The sequence below is a fragment of the Vicugna pacos genome, chromosome 2 (genome assembly GCF_048564905.1).
Source record: "Vicugna pacos chromosome 2, VicPac4, whole genome shotgun sequence".
NCBI classification, from domain to species: domain Eukaryota; kingdom Metazoa; phylum Chordata; class Mammalia; order Artiodactyla; family Camelidae; genus Vicugna; species Vicugna pacos.
In genome coordinates, this window is record NC_132988.1 from 67,424,699 (window position 1) to 67,445,259 (window position 20,561).

Genomic DNA, 20,561 nt, shown 5'->3' on the forward strand with positions numbered 1-20,561 from the left:
AATTTTCTCTCTAAGAATAAGTAATAATATTGCATCGTACTTTTATTTTACCAGTAATTTCAAAATTCATTATTTCATTGAACATGTGCTTTTCTTTTTTCCCTAGAAATGTTAGTGAACAGAAAGTGATGAGGGAAAGAGCCAGTTTTGAAAACTAATTTAATAACTAATTTATTATAGTTTTTCACCTTAACATACAATGAATGATTAAAATTTATTATGATGACTAGTAAATTTCAGATAATTACTGTTTTGATCTTTTGTGTAGGTTCTCAAAAGAATACTGCAGTGTGCACTCCAAGAAGGTAGGAAATTTGTCTGCACTGCTTAGTGCTATTTCTTGAGTGCCCAGAAAAGTACTTGTTTATTCTAGGCATTTATTTAGTAATTACTTGTTGATGAAATGATTAAATAAATTCACAATGTGAACATTTACTGATGAAACAGTATTTTGAGATGAAATTAAATTTACGTGTATGCAAATAAAGCTATACAGAAAAATGAAATCAAACTGAATGATACCCATATTTTACCTACCAGTGACTAAGAAGTGAGCCAGAAGTCCGATGGCCACTGCCACCACTGTCAGTAATGACACAACGAGAAGGGCAATCATCCATGGTTTCAAATCTCTGCTTTGGGTGCCAAATCCTACTTCTCTATGAAAAAGAAAAATCACCAGTTACTCTCACATTGAAATAGTTACTGGCTTTCTGGTTCTTCTTAAGTGCATGTTGCTTTAGCTTGCCTTTCTCAGCAAGAAGACATTTGTCTTCAGTTTTGGTCAAGGTCATCTTGGCATGAAGGGAGGTGTTAAAAAATCAGTATCTGGGAATCCATGATATAGCTCCTGGTTTTTATTTCTAGAGGCATTGAGTGGCTCTCTGTGGTGGCCAGTCCTGACTTCTCTTATCAGTGTGGTCCAAAGTAGCACATATGCTTGAAAAAGGACCATTCCTTCTTTCTCCAACAATTTAACAAAAAAATCTCCTTTATCTGTCTATCCTTTTAAAGTTTACCAGGTGATTTCAAGTCTTTTGTCTCATTTACTTTTTATCTGTTATTTTTTAACTATCATGAAATTTTTCAGACACAGAAATTTAGAAACATCGTATAATAGAACACTCCTATATTCATCATATCATTTTATCAGTTGTTAACATTTTTGCTGTAATGCCTTTATTTTTTTCTGCTGTATTTTAATGTAAAGTAGAACATCATTTTTTTTTTGCCAGATCGTTATTATATACAATTAGGATATTTCTAACATAATCACAATACCATAACACTCTTAAAAAATTAAGCTATTTCTCCAACATCTTGTAATACCCAATCCATCAGATTTCTGTTGTCCCTGTTACATTTACCGATGGTTTGTACAAATCAGGACATTATCAAGGACCATGTAGTACCTTGGCTGTTTTTTAACTCTTTTTGAATATAAAAGAGCCCTGCTTCCTTCTTAATTTTTAATGACATCGACTTGTGGAAGAGATCAAGCCAGTTGTCCTTTAAAAGTTCCAATTTCTGGACTTATATGAATGCTTTCTTTTGATCTCATTTAACTCATTCTTCTATCCCCCTCGTTTCCTGTCAGTTTAAATTTAGATCTAAAGACTTGATTAAATTCATTAGGCAAGAATACTTCAAAAGTGATGCTGCATACTTCACATTGCATCACCTCTGGATTAGAGGACATTTCCACAGTTTTGGGGAAAAAAAATAACTCTCTGCTCTTCCTCTAGCACCTTTTGATCAACAGTAGTGCTGATCACATTGTATTAACTTTTTGTTTGCACGTATGTTAACCTACACTTAACCATGAACTCCTCGATGGGCTGGGCTAGTCTTGTTCATCTGTTTATCATTAAGACATAATAAGGGGCCTGGTACAGAGTAGGAATTTTATGCATCCTTGAGAATCGGGCAGGAATTATACCAACCTTACATATGAAATAACAGAGGCTGAGAGAGAGGATACCTGATTTGTTTGAGTCAAGTGGCTTAAAAGGGCCTGGATCATCTAACTCGTTTCCTAGTGATTCTTCTCTGCAATATGCCAGTGTAGTCAACTTAGTTTATCCCTATTGTTTAGAATTCATCTTTTTGTGTATATTGATAACCAAAATCTTTGGGGGCAGAAGGTTTTTTTTCTGGTTCTTTCATGGGATTTAGTGCAGTAATTTACTCTAAGTAGACTTTTAACAAACTGATTTATAGGAAGTTTTAATTTTAATATAAAAAATTTGTATATATAAATGTTAACATAAAAGATAAAAACTGTTTGGACCTAAATAGTTAAGAGTTGATAGCTTTGGTGTACATAATACATTTAGCCAGTAAACCTAGTGGAACTTGAGAGATTTGAATTCTGTTGAGTATGGAAAATATTGACAATGCACATTGACTGATTAAAAAGAATCTAGACAGCTGGTCATGGAAAGGCAGTGTGTCCTCTGACGGACAAGAGGTAAGCCAGAACATAAAAATGACAAACAGAAGTTTCATGGGTGTGACATTGCTTAGCCTCTTAATTGGCTTAAAATTAAATTCAGAAGTAAAGAAAACTTAGAGACTGTTTAGCACAATTTACTGTATTTCCAGGTGAGGAGACTGAGGCCTAGAGATGATTAAGTGACTTCTCCAATATAACAGAACTAGCAGTCATCTCCTACTCATGCCTTCTAACTTCTATAACATTACCTTTTTTTCAGTGCCAGAGTGCCTCTCCATTGATTACATTTTAACTCTGAAACAGATTTGTCTTATATATATTCATCTATTCACTCACTCACTCATTCTTCATTTATTTGACCATTTATTGTCTCAGATAATCTTACTGGTGTGTCTTCAGGTTATTCAAAGCCGAAAAAGGACCAGAGGAGAAAGGCTAGACCTCAGGAGATGTACAAGCTTTTAAATCTCTCTTCCCATCACAGTACAGTTCCTCTGAGTAGCACAAATGGAGAAAGCAGATGATCACATCTCCACCACCAAGATGCACACAAACTCACACTATTAGTGCTCTTTGGAGCACTAAGCAGAAGAGCGATTCACCACTCACAGGCACCTGCTTCAAGTACCACGGCAATCACATCTGTAAATGCCATACAGGCAGCGTGAGCATCTGGTGGGGAGCAGGGGCCAACAAACAGGGGTGATGAGTTGTCAGAGTGTTTCTCCTTTTGAGAAGAATTTGGGGGAATATAACAGGTGTGCAATGCCAAGTTACGAAAGCTGCTTTTGTGAATATGAACAAGCAGTGCGTGAAGGCAAAAATGCATCATCAGCTGCCCCCTCTGGAGAGGTCCTGCTAGTGATTTGCATAGATCACTTCTGATCTGAAGAAAAATGTACTTAGTAAAGCCTTTGGAATTTAGCCTCTAGCCTATTTGTAAGTGGAGATGCTCAAGCATTTTTTTTTCCTGCTTTATTTACACTCCTAAAACAAACACTCATGTATTAGTTTTTTGTTGCTGTGTAACAAATCGCCACAAAGTTAGCAGTTTAAACCGACACCCACTCATTAGCTTATAGTTCTGTATGTGGCATGGCTGAGTTCTCTGCTCAGGATCGCACAAGGTTGAAATCAAGGTATTGGTTGGGGCTACAATCTCATCTGACATTGATGACCCTGTTCCAAGCTCACTTAAGTTTTAGGCAGAGCTTGAAGCTGAACTGAGGTTCCTGTTCCCTTGCTGGGTGTCAGCCAGAGGCTTCTCTCAGTCTCTAGATGCCATCCACGTTCTTTGCCATGTGGCCCACTCCATCTTCAAAGCCATCAAAGGGGACTCTCGCTCCTATCAAATCTCTCTCACATCCTGAATCTCTCTCTCCGGGTAGAGCCTTGTCCTTTTTTAAGGTGTCACCTGATTAGGTTAGGTTCACCCAATATAATCTCCCCATTGAAAAGTCAGCTGATTTGAGACCTTAATTTTATCTGCAAAATCTCCTCACAACAGCACCTAGATTAGTGTTTGAATAACTGGGAGAAGAAATGCATATACCAGGGGGGTGGGTATCTTGGGGGAATCTTAGAATTTTTTCACAGCAAAAAAATACTATGACTTTCATCAAAATGGGCAGAAATATGTAGCCCTCAAAGAAAAAAGCATGTGAGATTTGAAATCTCCTCTAATTTTTGTGGGGTTAGGGGAGAACTGTTTCATTAAAAGGGAATTCTGTGTTAAGCATACAATTAGAAGAGTATTTTATTCAAGGAACAATCCAGGGAAATACAAAGTGAATTCTTGGAGATTAAAATAGGAAGAAAGCTAAAAGTATTCCCTGATCATGACCTGATTAGCACTCTGTATTCCTTTAAGGAAAAGGTAAATATAGATGATACATTTTCAGAGTAACACAGTCTATAATCTATGTGAAATCCAACTTACTATACCCGTTATACTTTCATTAAGTTTAATTATTCAGGGGTTAGAATGGTGTATTTATGACATGCTTTTTCTAAAGATGTTACCAATGAAAACATGGTGATAATATGAATAATTTTGTGTCTTTGCTTTCTGCAGTCTTAAAAACCAAAAGATACACACCTTGAAGATTGTATAAAACAGCATGAATTGTTAATGATCAGAGCTGGGATATTTATTTCCTCAGGAACCAAGTTCTATGCTGGTGACTTCTAAATCTGTGTGTTCAAAGATGACTTGAGTTAAAAGACATCATCAATCCCCTACTCCACATAGATCTTCCTTTTCCTAGAAGGAACTCCCCTGAAGGCAGCAACTTTCGCTCAGTCCGCAGTCAACCCTTTATCACTTTATCTCCAAACTCTAAATCTTTCCTTTTTCAGGATTGTTTTTCTGCTTTCTTGTAGCTATATGTTATCATGATACAAATGTAGATACATAAGATTATTATATAAATGCCAATTTACAGTCAGGTTATGTTCCAATAAAGCTTCATAAGGACAGTTTTTTGAAGTTTAAGATACATTATCTGACTGAAAAAGAATTTATTGGTTAGCTTCCCAGGCCAACCTACAAGTCTACGTAACTCCAAATGTAACTGACAAAGGTGCTAAATGCATTGAATTCCGGGCAGTCAGTTGGTGCAGAAAACTTTGTTCCTCTTTTCCAAGCCTGATGCCCATCCCTGGGGGAAAATTCTTATAGAACCAAAGTGCCAAACTCTCCTTCCACCAATGAAAATTGTCATTCCCTCTGAGTTGCTGAACTCAGTTGTATGTTACAAAAAAGCAATCTTTTGTGGTGACCTAATATCCTCTGATATGTAAAGATCTGTCTCTGGGTACTCTGTGACTATTTTAGAATGACCATTTAGTACTAAAAGGGATAAGAACAAGAGCTACTATTTAGTAAGTGCTGAATTTCAGGGCCTGTTGATCTTACCCTGCAAACACTCTTGTCAGTAAAATTATTTATCTTCATTTTACAGGTGAACAGTTTGCTCAATTCAAACAGCCAGATGCAGAGGTAGAAACTAACTCTGACCGCTCTGACTCAGAAGCCCTTCTTTCTCTGTGATACCAAACTTCCTTTTGAGACTGATTTTTTTCTTTCCTTTTACAGGATAGGCTTCCTTTTAACCCAAATCAGAAACGTGTTGAATTTCAAGTAGCATAAAAGGCAGGTGAAGAGTTTTATAAAGTGAAGGCAGAGATGGTTTTCTGATCAGAGAATCTGCCCTTCTCCATTGTGGTTCAGTCTTGAATTTGTTTTTGTTTTCATGTCTTCTTTCTACCAGCTTTAAATTCTTGTGAACTCTCAAAAATTTAGGATTCCCTTATCCCTCTCCTGACAGTGGTAGAGGTCATATAGAGGAGAGGACGAGGAAGGAAAGGGGGCTGTGAAAGCAAGCGTTTCCAGAGAAAATTAATGATCATATTTGGGCTTGTCTGTATACTTTGGAGGCTTTCATTTAATTTGACACTTTTTTTTCATGCTTCCACGTGTTCCCTATATATTTTATTTCTTGAAATATTATGTGTACATGTGTCCTCTTACCCCAAAGTATGAAAGATCTTGAAGACAGTGAATAAGTCACATACGGCACTGAGGCATTTCTCAAGAAGTATTCCCAAATAGTGGGGTAAGAGAGGTTTGGAAAAAATGGGTTAAATAAGATTAAATAGGATTCTCACTATTTAAAATCTTAGAGCCTTTAATGGTTTTACAAGGGGTAAAGGTGAGGCAGCATCTCTTCCTTGGTTTTGTATGTGTTCTGTTCACTGATACAACCCCAGTGCCTAATACATCTAATTATCTGACTCTTAGTAGATACTTGAATACTACTTATCAAATTGGATTGAAATAAAAGTTTTCCAAATGTATTTTTTTTAAATCACCATATCTTGTGATACTTCCTGGGATTCTGATGGCCTACAGAACACAGTTTTGAAAACATGGCTCTGTATGTGTTTACACCACTGTAGTGCTCCATGGAATGCTTCATTGTCAGGAGGTTAAAAATAAAAACAAGAAACAAAGAAAACTTCTGATATTCCTTCTGTATCTAACTCCCAGATATGAGTTGGAGTGAGGGTGGGGCGAAGAGGGAGATGCAAAATTGAATCAAATACCACAGTAAATTTCCCCTAGAAAATAATGAAGAGATTCGGGCTGACCTGAATTCAGGGGATTCAGAATTCTTAGTTACACTCCTTTTTTTGCCAATGTGCTCAATTTCCATCCCTGGGACCACAGTGAAGGCATTTCCTTAGAAAAGTGAGGAAGTAGAGTCTTGTCTTTTCTGGGGTCCTCATTTTCTTTTTCTGAGTACCCTGTGTAATGTGTGTGTTTGATTTAGCCCTAACACACCTTTGACACAAGGTGCAGTCCCACCTATTAAAGTTTAAAAATTATGTATCAGATTAGAGGTTAAGGTCTAGGCTGGCATGCTATGCATGTGTGGAAAATGAATTGTTTGTATACAAATTCCTGGGTCAGAGCATATAAATCATAAATATGTCCCCAAAACTACTAAGAATTGATCAGCTATTGGAAAGTTTCTTATTCCTCCTTTGTCCTTTCACATGTTCATATGTCTATTCATTCGACTATCTATCCATTCATCTACCAACTATTGTTTATTTCTACAACCTTTTATGAAGCCTCTATTATGTTTTAAGTCATCATATAAGGCTTAGGGAGGCAAAGATGAATAAGACATGGTTTCTACCTTTATGCAACTCATGGTACAACCTATAATGCTTTTGTCTCAATCTGTGCCATATGAAAGCTAATAGTGAAGCACTGTACACTTCTTTACTATAAATATTTAAAATAGCACAAATAAGTTTCCATTAAGGTAACAAAAATGAGAGTTAAAAATGATAAAATAATAGAAAATATATACATTGGTCTCTAACCCCAGTTTCTGGCACAAAGCTTCTAAAACCCTTAAAATTTCCTAAATGATAGGAACACTAGGAACATCTCTTGTTCTAATATTTCATCTTTGACCCCATTTCTTGACGTAGAGCTTTTAAATCCCTTGGAGTTTCCTGGGTGATAGCCGTGTCTTTTATTCCAATGAGGTAACTCTTGGTGGGCTCCTAGCTGGCTTTAGGATGGAGGCTATTCACCAGAAAGACCAAGCCATGATTAGAATTTTAGACCTTTAAGCCCCACTGCCCCTCCTCCAATCTCTGGGAAGGGGAGAGAGCTGGAGATGAGTTAATAATCATTCCTGCCTGTATGATGAGACCACCATAAAAATCCCAGTAGTATGTGGTTCAGAGAGCTTTTGGGTTGGTGTACACATCTGTGTGCTGGAGGGTCCGCCCCAGCTCTATGAAGATAAAATCTCCTACACTGGGGACTCTTCTAGACCTTGTCATATGCATCTCTTCATATGGCTGTTCATACATATCCTTTAGTAACCTTTGTGATAAACAGGTAATCTAGTAGGTGAACTGTTTTCCTGAGTTCTGTGAGCCAGTCTAGTAAGTTGATCAAATCGCAGGAAGGGACTGGGGGAAGCTCCAGTTTACAGCCAGTCAGTCAGGAGCACAGATAACAGTTGGGACCTGCGATTGACATCTTAAGTAGGGGCAGGAGCAGTTTGATGGAACTGAGCCCTTAACCTCTGGGGTCTGCACTAGTTCTGGTTAGTGTCAGAATTGAATGAATTATAGGATACCCGGCTGGTGTTAGAGAATTGCTTGGGGCAAAAACCCTACACTGCTGCTGTCAGAGTGTTGTGACTGTGGTAATAATGTGACAGTACACAAAAACACAAGAGTTTTCTAAGACAAAGATTTCTTTAAAATTTCCATTAAGTCGTTACCTGCCTGGACAAATCTTCTCTGGGCCTTCTGAATTGCAGATCTGCCCTACCTTTTGGTTGACTTTGACTTCATTCCCTGCTTGTAACTCTTTAACATGTATCTTGAGAAGTTCATGAAACCTCTCTGAATTTCCGTTTTCTTGCCTATAAAGTGGTGATAATAAATACAGCCCTGAGACATGAGGCATTGAAGTGAGTGTATGTAAGACTCTGGCAGGTATCAAATTCCTGCTCTGGGCCAGGAGTTTTCATAGGAGTTATCTGATGGATTTGTTGCCACAGCTTGATGAGGTAGGCCTAATATCACCTTCCCTAAAGAGGAAGGAAACTGAAGATCAGAGAGGAAAAGTAACACAGGTTACAGAGCTGGAGGGAGGCCTTACCTGTCTGAATTCAAATCTATCTGTACCACTCATAACCAAGCCACTCTGATAATGAAGGTGAACCTTTAGTAGTATACTATTCAAACGTTGCTTATATTATTTTTGTGTCCCAAGCGGATTAATTTCTCATTGCCCAGATGTTTCAGAGACATAAGTATGACTGTACTGGGGGTAGGATGGTGTGTATAGCTTGGGTTTAAAGCTCCATAAGTCAATTTGCAGACAGCTTTCGTTTTTCTATAAAGTTGGGTAACAATAGCTAGCTTATAGTATTATAACGAATAAATGAGATAATGTATGGAAATGATGCATATTTTGTAAATAGATTAATAGATGGTAGATGCTATTGTAATAACTCCAAATAAACTACTACCCAATATAGATTCATATACTTACCCAAACACAAATTCCTATCATCTCCATTTCCAAGTACTTCATATACATATCTGCCAGCCTCCCTATTTTATCTACAGATATATTATTCTCCGTTTGCCAGACAATTGAAAAGAAGAAAAGCAAAACAAAGAAGAAGATGTTATAAACCAGTCTTTAAATTTCAATGATATGAATATAGATAAAGCCCTACTGAGGGACTAACATTATAAATTTTTTACTCAAATTTTAAATTAAAAAGCAAAAAGTGATATTCTCTTGAAAATTATCAAAAAGAAGGAAAAACAGGATATCCTAATGGTTAAGCTCAGGCTCTGGCTTCAGACTGCTTCAGATCCCAGCTCTTCTACTCATTAGCCTGTGATGTAGGACTTGTTACTTTTTCATCCATAAAATGGAGATAATAATAGTACCTAATCATAGAACTGTGAAAATTAAATGAGCTAATATAATGTAGCGCATTTACAGCACCTAGAAAGCGCTATGAGTCTGCTGAAAACTAAAAAAACAGTAAAATTTAATTGATAATTTATATGAAGTTTAGTGATCAGTAAGTAACATGGAAGTTTTACCTTGTTATTTTGCCTTTAACTCTGAACATAAGTTTTTGAGTGTTACAGAGCATTTACTTGGCAAATTAACAAGTTGATTCAAATGAGTATTCAGAATGAAATTAAAATGTAAAACATGAATACTTGCAAAGACTTTCCCAGGAGTTTTTCTCTAAAGCAGGTTGATGACAAGGAAAAATCTAACTGTTGCATTTATTAAGCAATGCCAAAAAGAATGAGCGATAGAGATGCCAGACTTCTGGGAATAGAACAGCAATCTCAGATGAATGAGTCATTTGATATTTTACCTTTTATAAGAGAAATAGTTGAGATTTTAAATGAATATATCACCTAGCTAAGACATTTGTAGGAAAAAGTAGGGATATGAATTTGCTAAAGGCAAATGCAAATGGCTATTCACAGCAAAGTTGGAACACTATAGACTATCTCTGAATGGTAGAGAAGAGGGTCATAAATCATAGAAAAGAGATCAAGTTTCAATAGAACAGAAAAGCAAAGATATGAATCAAATATATTTTAAGAAGGTTTTCATGTATTTCTTGTTAATAGAGTCTTAAGAATAGTGAGCACAACTGTAAAACACATCACAGAAGTAGTGTAGGTGAGACACAGGGCGTTGTAGTAATTATTAAGCACTTGCTTTGCCTCAATCCTTAAGCCTGCCTGTTAGTGTGACCTGCCATCTTCAGCAGATCCTCCAAATCCTGGATTAATGTTCCATGACTTAAAGAACCCATAACATCTTAAAGAACCCATAACATTCAGTGTTTCCTACTATCCCTTTTCTCAACCAACAAGTGCCATGGATATCCTGAGCAATGACACTGACCCTTAATATTATTCCTAAAATTTACTTCCCTTAGACTGAAAACACTTCTATAGACACATAAGAACTTATTGGAAAAGAAGACTTTTAGTGTCTGTAATCGTGAGACTTGATATTTTAAATGGATTCTTTGGGGAATGTGAAATACGAATGGTTGGAACTACTCCTTTACAATATTATGATTTCCATAGACATGGAGTATGCATTTTCAAATTCAATGAATTTTAATAAGCAAAGCATTAATTCTAGACATTTGCATTCGTTTACTCATTAATTTGTTTAACAAATATTTATGGAATGCCACATTATGTGTGAAGCATTGCAGACCCTGTCTAAGGATGTCAGAGACCCTCTGGCAATTACTAGGTGCCCACTAAAGAATTGATCCAAATGTACATTTTATTAATGGGGGAAGGAAGCCCAGTGAAGTTGACAACTTAGTTACCTATCTAGTGTCAAATTCTCATCTGTGAATTCCCCGGGTAGAATCCTTGCCATGTAGAGAGGCTGAAAGAGTCCCGGAAGGCTGGATTTAAGGAGCTGTGGGTTGCAGCTCTTTGATTCTGACATTATGCAGCTCTGTAGACACAGGGAAGCCCCTTGGACTTCTGTTTTCCTAGATTTCTTTCTTTAAAATGGGAGCTGATACCTGTTCTACTGATCTCACAGGGGTGTCCTGACTATTAAATGAAATAACATACGTAAAAATGTTTTGAAAATGGCGTAAATCTAAGCAGTGGTGAAATATTATTGTCTTCATGGATGTTTAAAGTCACTATTTTAATTGTATCAAAGATTATGCCAAGAAATCTTATTTTTTTCTTTCCTTTACATATAGCAAACCTTATTTTGAAAAAAAAAACTTGAAAACTAGTTTTTTAATATTTAATAGGAAAGATTTTAGACAGTAAAACATGTTTTCCCCAGTCTGGATCTTGTCTCTTTTCTCCTCTAAGAAGTCCTGAGATTTCTATGGTGAAGGCAGATGTGTCTGCAGTTTTTGACCTTCCAATTTGCATTTATTTCCAGTGATTGACGATGAGGTACAAGGAAAAACAGCTGAAGGGAAAGTGTTATAGAAGCTAACTTTAGTCAGATTGCTGAAAGGAGACTTTTCTCAGATTAACACCTTTCTCCCTCACCACCAACCCCTGCCAAATCAAAAGCAATCAGGACACAGTGTAATATAGTTTTTCATTAACTTCTTCTAAGATCCCAACTATTGAACTTGGCAACATGAACTAATGTTAATAATGATTTTTAATACCAAAGTAATTGATTTTAACTGTAGAGATAATTCCAACAATTTCACAACATCCTGTGCAGATTGAATCCATTGAGGACGCCTCACAGGATCCAACACACCACACCAGAAATCTAGGCACTGACAGACAGTAGAACAAACAAGGCACTATTAAACAAAACTTACCGATACATCTGGGGGAAGAATCTGATCCTAAGAGATCTGCATCCACTCAGCTCAACTTTCTAGTCAACTATATGAAATCTCTAGCTGTAACAGAGATCTACAGCTGGAAGAAATAAGGAAACACATTACAAGCAGTGAAATGAAACTAGTTCAACAAGTCTGAACAGAGACGCCTCAACCCATAGAATGGCTTGAAGAAAACAGCCCAAAGACAGCGTAGTCTCAACAAGAAGGCAGTATTTCTGTTTTTGGTATTGACTAATTTTAAGGGAGAAGAAACTGGTTGTAAGGATTTGAGTGAGAAATACCTTAGGAATGCACTGGGATTAAGAGTTTAAAGATTATTTGTAGGTATACAATATCTTAAAGAAACCTTCACATAAAAGCTCTCAATAAAAATAATCAGATATTCTTAAAACCTAGATTTATAATATGATTCAGGAAATACTCCTTAAATTTTTGTTAAACAACAGCTATCTTCATGTATCCAGGGTGTAGTGAATTTATTAATACATAATCATTTTTCTTTCTTAAAATACCTACTTCTCAGAGTACATACAAATAAATTCATATCAAACTAGATTTTTCCTAAAATGACTTAAGGTAATACATGTATATTTAATTTATATTTATATAATATATATTTATACATATATCTCCCTATGTATTTAAATACCTGTGTGTGTATGTGGAAAGAGAGAGAGAGGGAGAGAGAGACATTTGTCAGAATGAAGAAAACAAAAGAGATCAGGGAAACAAAGATTATTTTCAGTAATTTTTCAGTTAGACAACATGAATTACCAACTCTTTGTGAATATTGAAACATTAGAAATGAGGCTGAAACTCTTTTTGACCATGTCCTAATCATGGTTCCTTTCAGTGTCCTCAGGAGCAACTAGTGTTACGAGGGTCCATCTCTATAGAACATACTAAGCATTTACAGACACACACATATAGTCATAGAAAAACATATATGAATATTAATTAAACAGTATCATACTTCGCACATCCTTGTACAATCTGGTCTGTCTTTAGTTTTTAGAAGTTCTTTTAGAAGAGACACAGATCCACCTTATTCTTTTTAACAGCTACATGAAGTATGAATATACTTAGCGTTTAGCCTTGATTATAATCTTACAACCAAATGATACCCATTTAAAGGGAAACACTACTTTAAATAAAGGTTTTCAGGGGTCATCGCTTGGGGAAAGTACAACTGAAATCATCTTAGTACCACATAGTGCTTTAAGCACATAGACTTTCTAGAATCAGAATGCCAGGGTTCAAATCTTAGCAGTTTCCATGTCTGTAAAATAGGAATAATATTGGTGACTACTTTGTAGGCTGAAATGTAAATGTGTTAATAAATGTAAAATGCTTAGAATAGCACCTTGTGCAATGGTAGTACTACAGAAACGTTAGGCATTATTATTGTTAGGCCTTTAGTTTATACACATTTATTTTCTTATTATTTACAGAAACACTTAGTGAAACTTATTCTATTGAACTATACAAGGAGCACACATGGTTACACTCTTTCATTCCCTCCCCATCCCTCCCCTCCCCTCCCCTTCCCTCCCCTTCCCTTCCCTCCTGTTTCTCCTGACACAGTGCTTCATGGAATAGTGAAAGGAAACTGGACTTAGAATGGACTACTGATGCCCTGAAAGTTATGTGAACTTGGACAGGCTACTTAAATCCTTTGAGCATCAGTTTCTTCTTACATGAACTGAGCTGGTATCATTTATGTGCATTACTTTTGTGAGATTTAAATGATAGCAATGTATGTGGAACTGTCTAGCATTCCAATAATAAATGACAGCTTCTGTTGTGGACGGCAGAAGGCCTGGTAGACAAAGCCCAGACTTGGTGGGAGATACTCCTTTCTGTAAATCCTGGCTCCCCACATACCTGCTGCTTAAACCTTCTGCATCTTAGCTTCTTCATGGAATTAACAACAGCTTTCCAGGTTATTATAGAAAAAAATTAAACAGTACATGCAAAATGCACCCCCACACTAGCTGGCATGTATAAGAACTGAATTGGAAACTGTATTGAGATCCAAGGATGGCTACCCTGAATGTCAGCAGGGCAGAACACGGCAGGAAGTTTGCTCAGAACTTCTCTTTTGGCCCTGAAGTCATCTAATTTTTAGCTTTCTCTTTCTTTCCTGGAGGGTAGAGGACTAACTGGTTGAGTATGAAATAGTGAAATATGAATACTGGAAACTGTTGCAATGCATAAGGATTGTATCATGAGACAATAGCAATATACCTTTCTTGAGTGATACTCTTCATCCAATATTTTTGGCCTCTCTCTGCTAAGGGGAAATTACGGAATTGACCCGAGGAGACAAGTGTTCTCACATTGCAAATGGACAGGTGAAAAGTATCACACAGCTTAGGAGTCACTGCACATGGTTGCTCAGACTACTGTGTGATGGTTATTTCAGAGACGCCTAATATGTTAAACATCATGGCATTCAGTAATTCGTTAAGTAGATATTTTTCCAGTTCCTATGATGTGCCAGGGTATGTTTTGGGTACTTGGAGATTAGAGTAGTTTAAAAATTCATTAAAATCCCTTCCTTACACATATGGTCAACTCCTTTACTCCTCTTTCACTTTGTACCCTCTCAGTGACAAAATAACCTTGGATGAACACAACTTTCTATGATTCCTCCCCTGCAGCCTTGTGCAGATAAACAAGCCTGTAGAAAAACACACAAACTGATCTAAGTTTTAAGTCTCTGTTCTGTTGTCCTAAAGTGGGCTCCTAGTGTAGGTTGTCATTTTATAGTTCCTAGGCCTCTCGATTTCCCACACTCCTGGAGAACATTTTCTCACTTCTCCTCTTCCTCAACTCCCTTCACTTATCACTCTCAGCTGATGACCTTGCCTCCTGTATCATTGTGTTAGGTTGCTGAAGTTACTGTAACAAGTTACCACAAACTGAGTGGCTTAAAGCCCAGAAATTTATTCTTTCACAATTCAGGAGACTTGAGGTCTGAAAATGAGGTGTCAGAAGGGCTACACTCCTTGCAAAGGTCAAGGGAGATCCTTTTTTGTTTCTATTAGTTCTCACAGCTCCCGAATTATTTGACTTGTATCTAAAAACTCTAGTCTCTGGCTCAGTCTTGACATGCCATCTTATTTGTTCTCTCAACCTTCCCTCCTTTTCTGTTTCTCCCTCTTTTTTTTTTTTTTTTACCGTGATAAAGTATAGAGAGCACAAAATTTGCAATCTCAGCCATTTTTAAGTGTATATTTCTTTGGCATTAAGCACATTCACATTGTTCTGCAACCACCACTGTCATCCATCTCCAGAACTTTTTCATCTTTCCGAATGGATACTCTGTACCCATTACACACTAACTCGTAATATCTCCTTTCCTGCAGCCTCTGGCAACCATTATTCTACTTCATGTCTATTAATTTGACTACTTCAGGTACCTTTAGAGGTACTTCATGTAAGTGTAATCATACGGTATGTCTTTTTGTGACTGGCTTATTTCACTTGGCATAATGTCCTCAAGGTTCCTCCATGTTGTAGTGTATGTCTGAATATCCTTTTTAAAGGTGGAATAATATTCCATTGTACATACATATATATCACATTTTTTTTATTCATTGTCAATTAACTCGAGTTGCTTCCACCTTTTGGCTATTGAGAATAATGCTGTTATGAACATAAGTATACAAATATCTGTCCTGCTTTCAATTCTTTTGGATATATACCTAGAAGTAGAATCATTGGTCATATTTTAATTTGGTCCATGTTTCATTTTTGAGGAATAACTTGTTACGGACTGAATGTGTCTTCTCAAAATGCATATGTTGAAATTCTAACCCTCAATGTGATAGTATTAGGAGGTGGGACCTCTGGGATGTGATAAATTCATGAGGGTGGAGCCCTCATGAATGGGATTAGTATCCTGATAAAAGAGACCCCAGAGAGCTCTCTCATCCATTCTGCCACATGAAATGACAGCAAGAAGATGGCCAATGGACTAGGAAGCAGACTGTCACCAGGCATGAAATTTGCCAGTGCCTTGAGCTTGGATTTCCCAGCCTCCATACTGTGAGAAATAATTATTTGTTGTTTAAGACACCTAGTCCATGGTAGTTTTGTTATAGCTGCCAGCAGAATGGACTAAAACACTGCCATACCGTTTTCCATAAAAATTATGCCATTTTACATTCCCACCAATAATACACAAGGGTTTCAGTTTCTCCACATCTTTGCCAACACTTAGTATTTTCTGTTTTTTTTTTCTGTCCTAATGAATGTGAAGTGATATCTCATTGGGGTTTTGATTTGCATTTCCCTAATGATTAGTGATGTTGAGCTGTGTATCATGTGCCTATTCCATTTGTATATCTTCTTTGGAGAAATTCTGTTCAAGTAATTTACTTGTTTTTGAATTTGGTTATTTGTTTTTTACTTGTTGAGTTGTAGAGGATCTTTGTACATTCTGGCTACGAATCCCTCATTAGATAAATGATTTGCAAATATTTACTTTCATTCCTTGGGTTGCCTTTTCACTCTGTTGATAGTGTCCACTGATGTGTAAAAGTTTTGAATTTTGAATAGCCCAGTTCATCTATTTTTTCTTTTGTTCCCTGTTCTTTTGATTTCTAAGAAATCATTGCCAAATTGAATATCACGGAACTCATCTTCTGTGTTTTCTAATCCATTGCCACAGTTTGAAATATATGCATTTACATATTTACTAGAATTCTTCTGCATTGAAGTTCTGCCTCCTGGAATAGTCCTATGTAGATCTGTCTCTGACATCTCAAACTGAATATGACTAAACAAAACGTTATTCCCGAATTTCCCTCTATCCATTCCTGGGTTTCCCAAATCCATTGAATTGTCATGAACTGCATTTATTCTCTTCAAAATCTTACTCCTCATTTATGTAAGAATCTGTACCCCACCTCTCTTCCTATTCTATTAGACTAAATCAAAAAAGATAACAAATGTCCTCTTAAAACAATGAATTACAACAGTCATTTTGGGGGGCTATATGAAGCAGGGAAACCATTTCTTCTAAATGAATTTTTTTTGCTGAAACTAAATACATGAAGCAGATCATACTGAAGCAGTTCTGAATGAAGTGAGTAGGGCATAATAGGAATCCCATTTACTCAGCATATCTATATCTCCTGAGAGATGGTCCCTATGAAAGCTATTGCTCTAGAGATTTATGGAGACTCTTTACCCTGTTCCATGCAAAAGAAAGGACATGTTTTGGATAATGATCAAGGAATATCATAGGCATAGCTCTTATACTGTCCACACTTTTAATTAAAACAAAAAGAAGGGAATGTGTTAATGTATTTATTCCAACCAAAATTGCCAGTTAGTGCAGGTTGTTACAAGTATTAGTTGTAACTATGAGAATCTGCTTAAAAGATAGATGTACAAAACCTGTTTTCTTCTTCTGCCTGAACCTCTGAGAGAGAAAATCTGTCATCTATTTTGCGTGGAATGCTAGGTTGACCCTTTACTTCTTACTCTAACAACCTGGAGAAGTTTATTCAAACTGAGAAAATACTCTCTCCTTCCTTCAACAATTAGAGATGGGTCATTGATTCTGAGGACTGTGAAGGTTAGCAACATTACTTGAGAACATTTATTTTTCCTTCCGTATAAGTCTCTTACTCTCATAGTTAAATTCTTGCAAATAAAAACTTGCTGTATTCTTGATTTTTTTGTTTGTGCTTGAAATTATATGGGAAAATTAAAACCTTTCCAGATGATCTAATCTAAAAAAAAAAGTACTTGGAAACAATTTGAAAGTGACTTTGTGCATGATATGGGATATCATAGAATTTTGGGGTCATAGGACATTAGTATACATAAATTAACTATAATCGACTGCTAGCACATCAGCAGTCCATAAAGGGTCTACATTTTTGCTTACACTTATCATTATTCTTTTTGTCTATTAGGTGTAAAATGGTGCCTTACTTTTGTTTTAATTACGTTTCTATGAATACTAATTCTTTAGGCATTTGTTTTATATGCTTGTTTCTTTGCTATAACTTGCCTTTTCATATCATTTGCCCATATTTCTAATGAGGTGGTTCTTTTTTCTGTTTGTTGATTTGCAAGAGTATTTGGTATAGTCTAGATATCACTACCTGTTAAGTTTTAAGTATTTTGAATATCTTCTTCCATTCTACCCATTGTGTTGTTTACCGAACAGAAGCAGTGAATGGTCACGTGTATTTTTTCAGGGGAAGGTGGTGCTTACATTAATATTCCCTATGCTTTTAACAATTTATCCCTTATCTTATGTCACAAAGATATTCTTCCTTTTTTTGTATTAATCATTTTTTTCCCTCTCACTTATGTCTCTAATCCTTTCTGGAGTCTACCTTTGTGCACATTTAGGCAGAGATCCATGGTTGTGCTGATGGGGGAAATGTGCCTCTCGGATCTTCTATTTAGGAGAATTTAATTGGCAGATGCCCCAGCTGCTGTGCTCTGAGCGCGCCTCAGGACTCAATACTGGCCATGCTTCTTACAAGCTTCTTTCAGCCTCTGACCAAGCACAGCAGGCTTGTTAAGGCAGGCATGTTCCTAGGAAACGTGGGGCTTCTGTGATGGGTGACTTTAACTGGAGGATTCCCGATAGGCTTGGCCAAATTGTCTTGGACCTGCACTGCCATGTGAGACTTTTCTTACCTAACTCTTCTTCCCTCCTCGTCTTCTACACAAATGTCAGACCTGAACTGCATCCTACAGCATCTCTGCCTCTTCCAGCAGGTAACTCAATTTCTTCACAGAAATTTCCCCCAATAAATCTTTTGTACCTCAGATCCCACTTTGGGAGCCAGAAAATTAAGGACCAACAAACTCATTTCCCTGACTATTGAGTAAAGAAGAGATTCTGAGTGGCATGTGAGCCACAGTTAATCTCTGGCATAAGGTGACAGCTGCAGTGACCTGGGAAAACCACCTGGTAAAGGCATCACCGTTGCAGGTGTGATAGTTCAGTCACCTAAAAGGTAAGAAGGAGAAATGCCCGCAGAGATAGTGGAATTGGCTGGTTACTGCTAAATTGCATCATTGCCCTGCATTGGGATAAGGAGAAATTGAGAGCTGTTTAAAATCAGTTAAATGTGAGAGGAGTTACAAAGAAGCCTTTATCTTCTGCAGAGGAAAAGTAGACACAACTAAGTAGCAGGCTGAAGATTAACTAAGCATGGTGGGAAAGCCCATGCCGTTTATCCAGAGGCATTAGGAATGAGCCAGTGAGAGTTCAGCAGTGGCTTTCTTCTGCAAGCCAAGGCCTGCCACAGGAGCAATAGCTACAGAGCTAGGTTCTTAGCAGCACTGGGAGGAAACCAACTCTTTACATTTGAATCCACCAGTGCTGGAGGTCTGGAGTGAGGGTGAGGAAAAGAATTTCTGAAAGCAGCTGATTCACTGCCACCTTGTCTAGAAGCTCCTCTTCTTCATAAGCACTGACCCTGATACTTGCAAAACTGGTGGTCTGGATTGCTGAGTTTAGTTTCTGGTATGAAAAACAGGTGAACTTTGTCCAGAGCAATATAAGACAAGGCAGGGTGGTGGGGGACACAGAGTAAAACTTAAAAATAATTTCTTTCAGCTATTCATTTATCCCACTTTGGGCATCAGCCACCTGCCCTGCCTCCGTATTCCAGTTCTGGATCACCCAGTCTCTCACCTGGGTTTTTGATTTCCTAGCCCAGGATACACATTTACCTCTTTAGTCCACAGTTACTTGATTTGGCTGATTTGTATCCTATGCTATTTTACCATCTTGGCAGAAACAAAATCCCAAATATTCTGTGTGTGCGTATGTGTGTAAAATGGTGTCTTTTTGGGGAAAAAAAAGTGGGTAAACCTTTTATAAATGAATAGATACATTTGTTTATGTTTATATAAGCAGAACAATGTGAAAAGATATACAAAACTTTAAACTTGAATTGCTTTAGGGAAAAATTGGGGCAGGATTGACAGATTTTTCTTTGTCTTACTCTATGCTTGGAAAACAGATCACGTAATTTATAGCTTGAAATGAAATTACAATAAAATATCTTTTAAAAATAACATAGACCAGGAGATGGCAGCATAGTAACATATTTGGTCTAAGTTCTTAGTTAATATACTGCACAATCCAATTGACAAATTTCTCTCTCTAGATACAGATTTATATAGATACCTCTATATAGAGATCTCTGTATCTCTATAGAAGGATCTGTCTACATCTGTATTTGTACGTCTGTCTGTCTATCTGTCTATCTGTCTATCTGATTTATCTATCATTCATCCATCTATCTAGACATTAATTATTTGCTTGTATCAACTCAGCCTTCATACTGCCTTTCTCCAACCAGTTTCAGTTTCCAAGTGATCTTACTTTGACTAGGATTGTTTAAATGTGAATTTGATCATGATGGATGGTCTTAAAGCTTTTTCAACGCATCAGCATTATATAAAGGGGGAGAAGAAAGATACTCCCAAACTCATGTAAGGAAATTGTGGGTACAAAATTTTTAACAATGACTCTTTTCCTCTGAGTGTTGATCCCATGACAGTGGTTCTCCATGAGGGGTAATTTTGCCCCTGAGAGAACATTTGGTAATGTCTGGATACATTTTTGTTTGTTACAACTTGATAGGGTTACTATTGGCATCTAGTGTATA

At 36.9% G+C, this 20,561-nt stretch overlaps 1 protein-coding gene across 2 annotated transcripts in view; it reads right to left on the minus strand.

Moving 5' to 3' along the window:
* The window catches only part of LOC102537954 (transmembrane serine protease 11A), a 45,120-nt gene extending 33,103 nt beyond the window's left edge, over positions 1-12,017 (minus strand). For both annotated transcript variants that reach the window (XM_072940838.1, XM_031689752.2), the window contains exons 1-2: positions 11,875-12,017; positions 538-659 (exon numbers count right to left, since the gene is read on the minus strand). In XM_072940838.1, the coding sequence (XP_072796939.1) occupies positions 538-659; positions 11,875-11,882 (130 nt within the window). In that variant the 5' untranslated portion in view covers positions 11,883-12,017. The remainder of the gene's footprint in view (positions 1-537; positions 660-11,874) is intronic.
* Between the last annotated feature and the right edge of the window lie 8,544 nt (positions 12,018-20,561).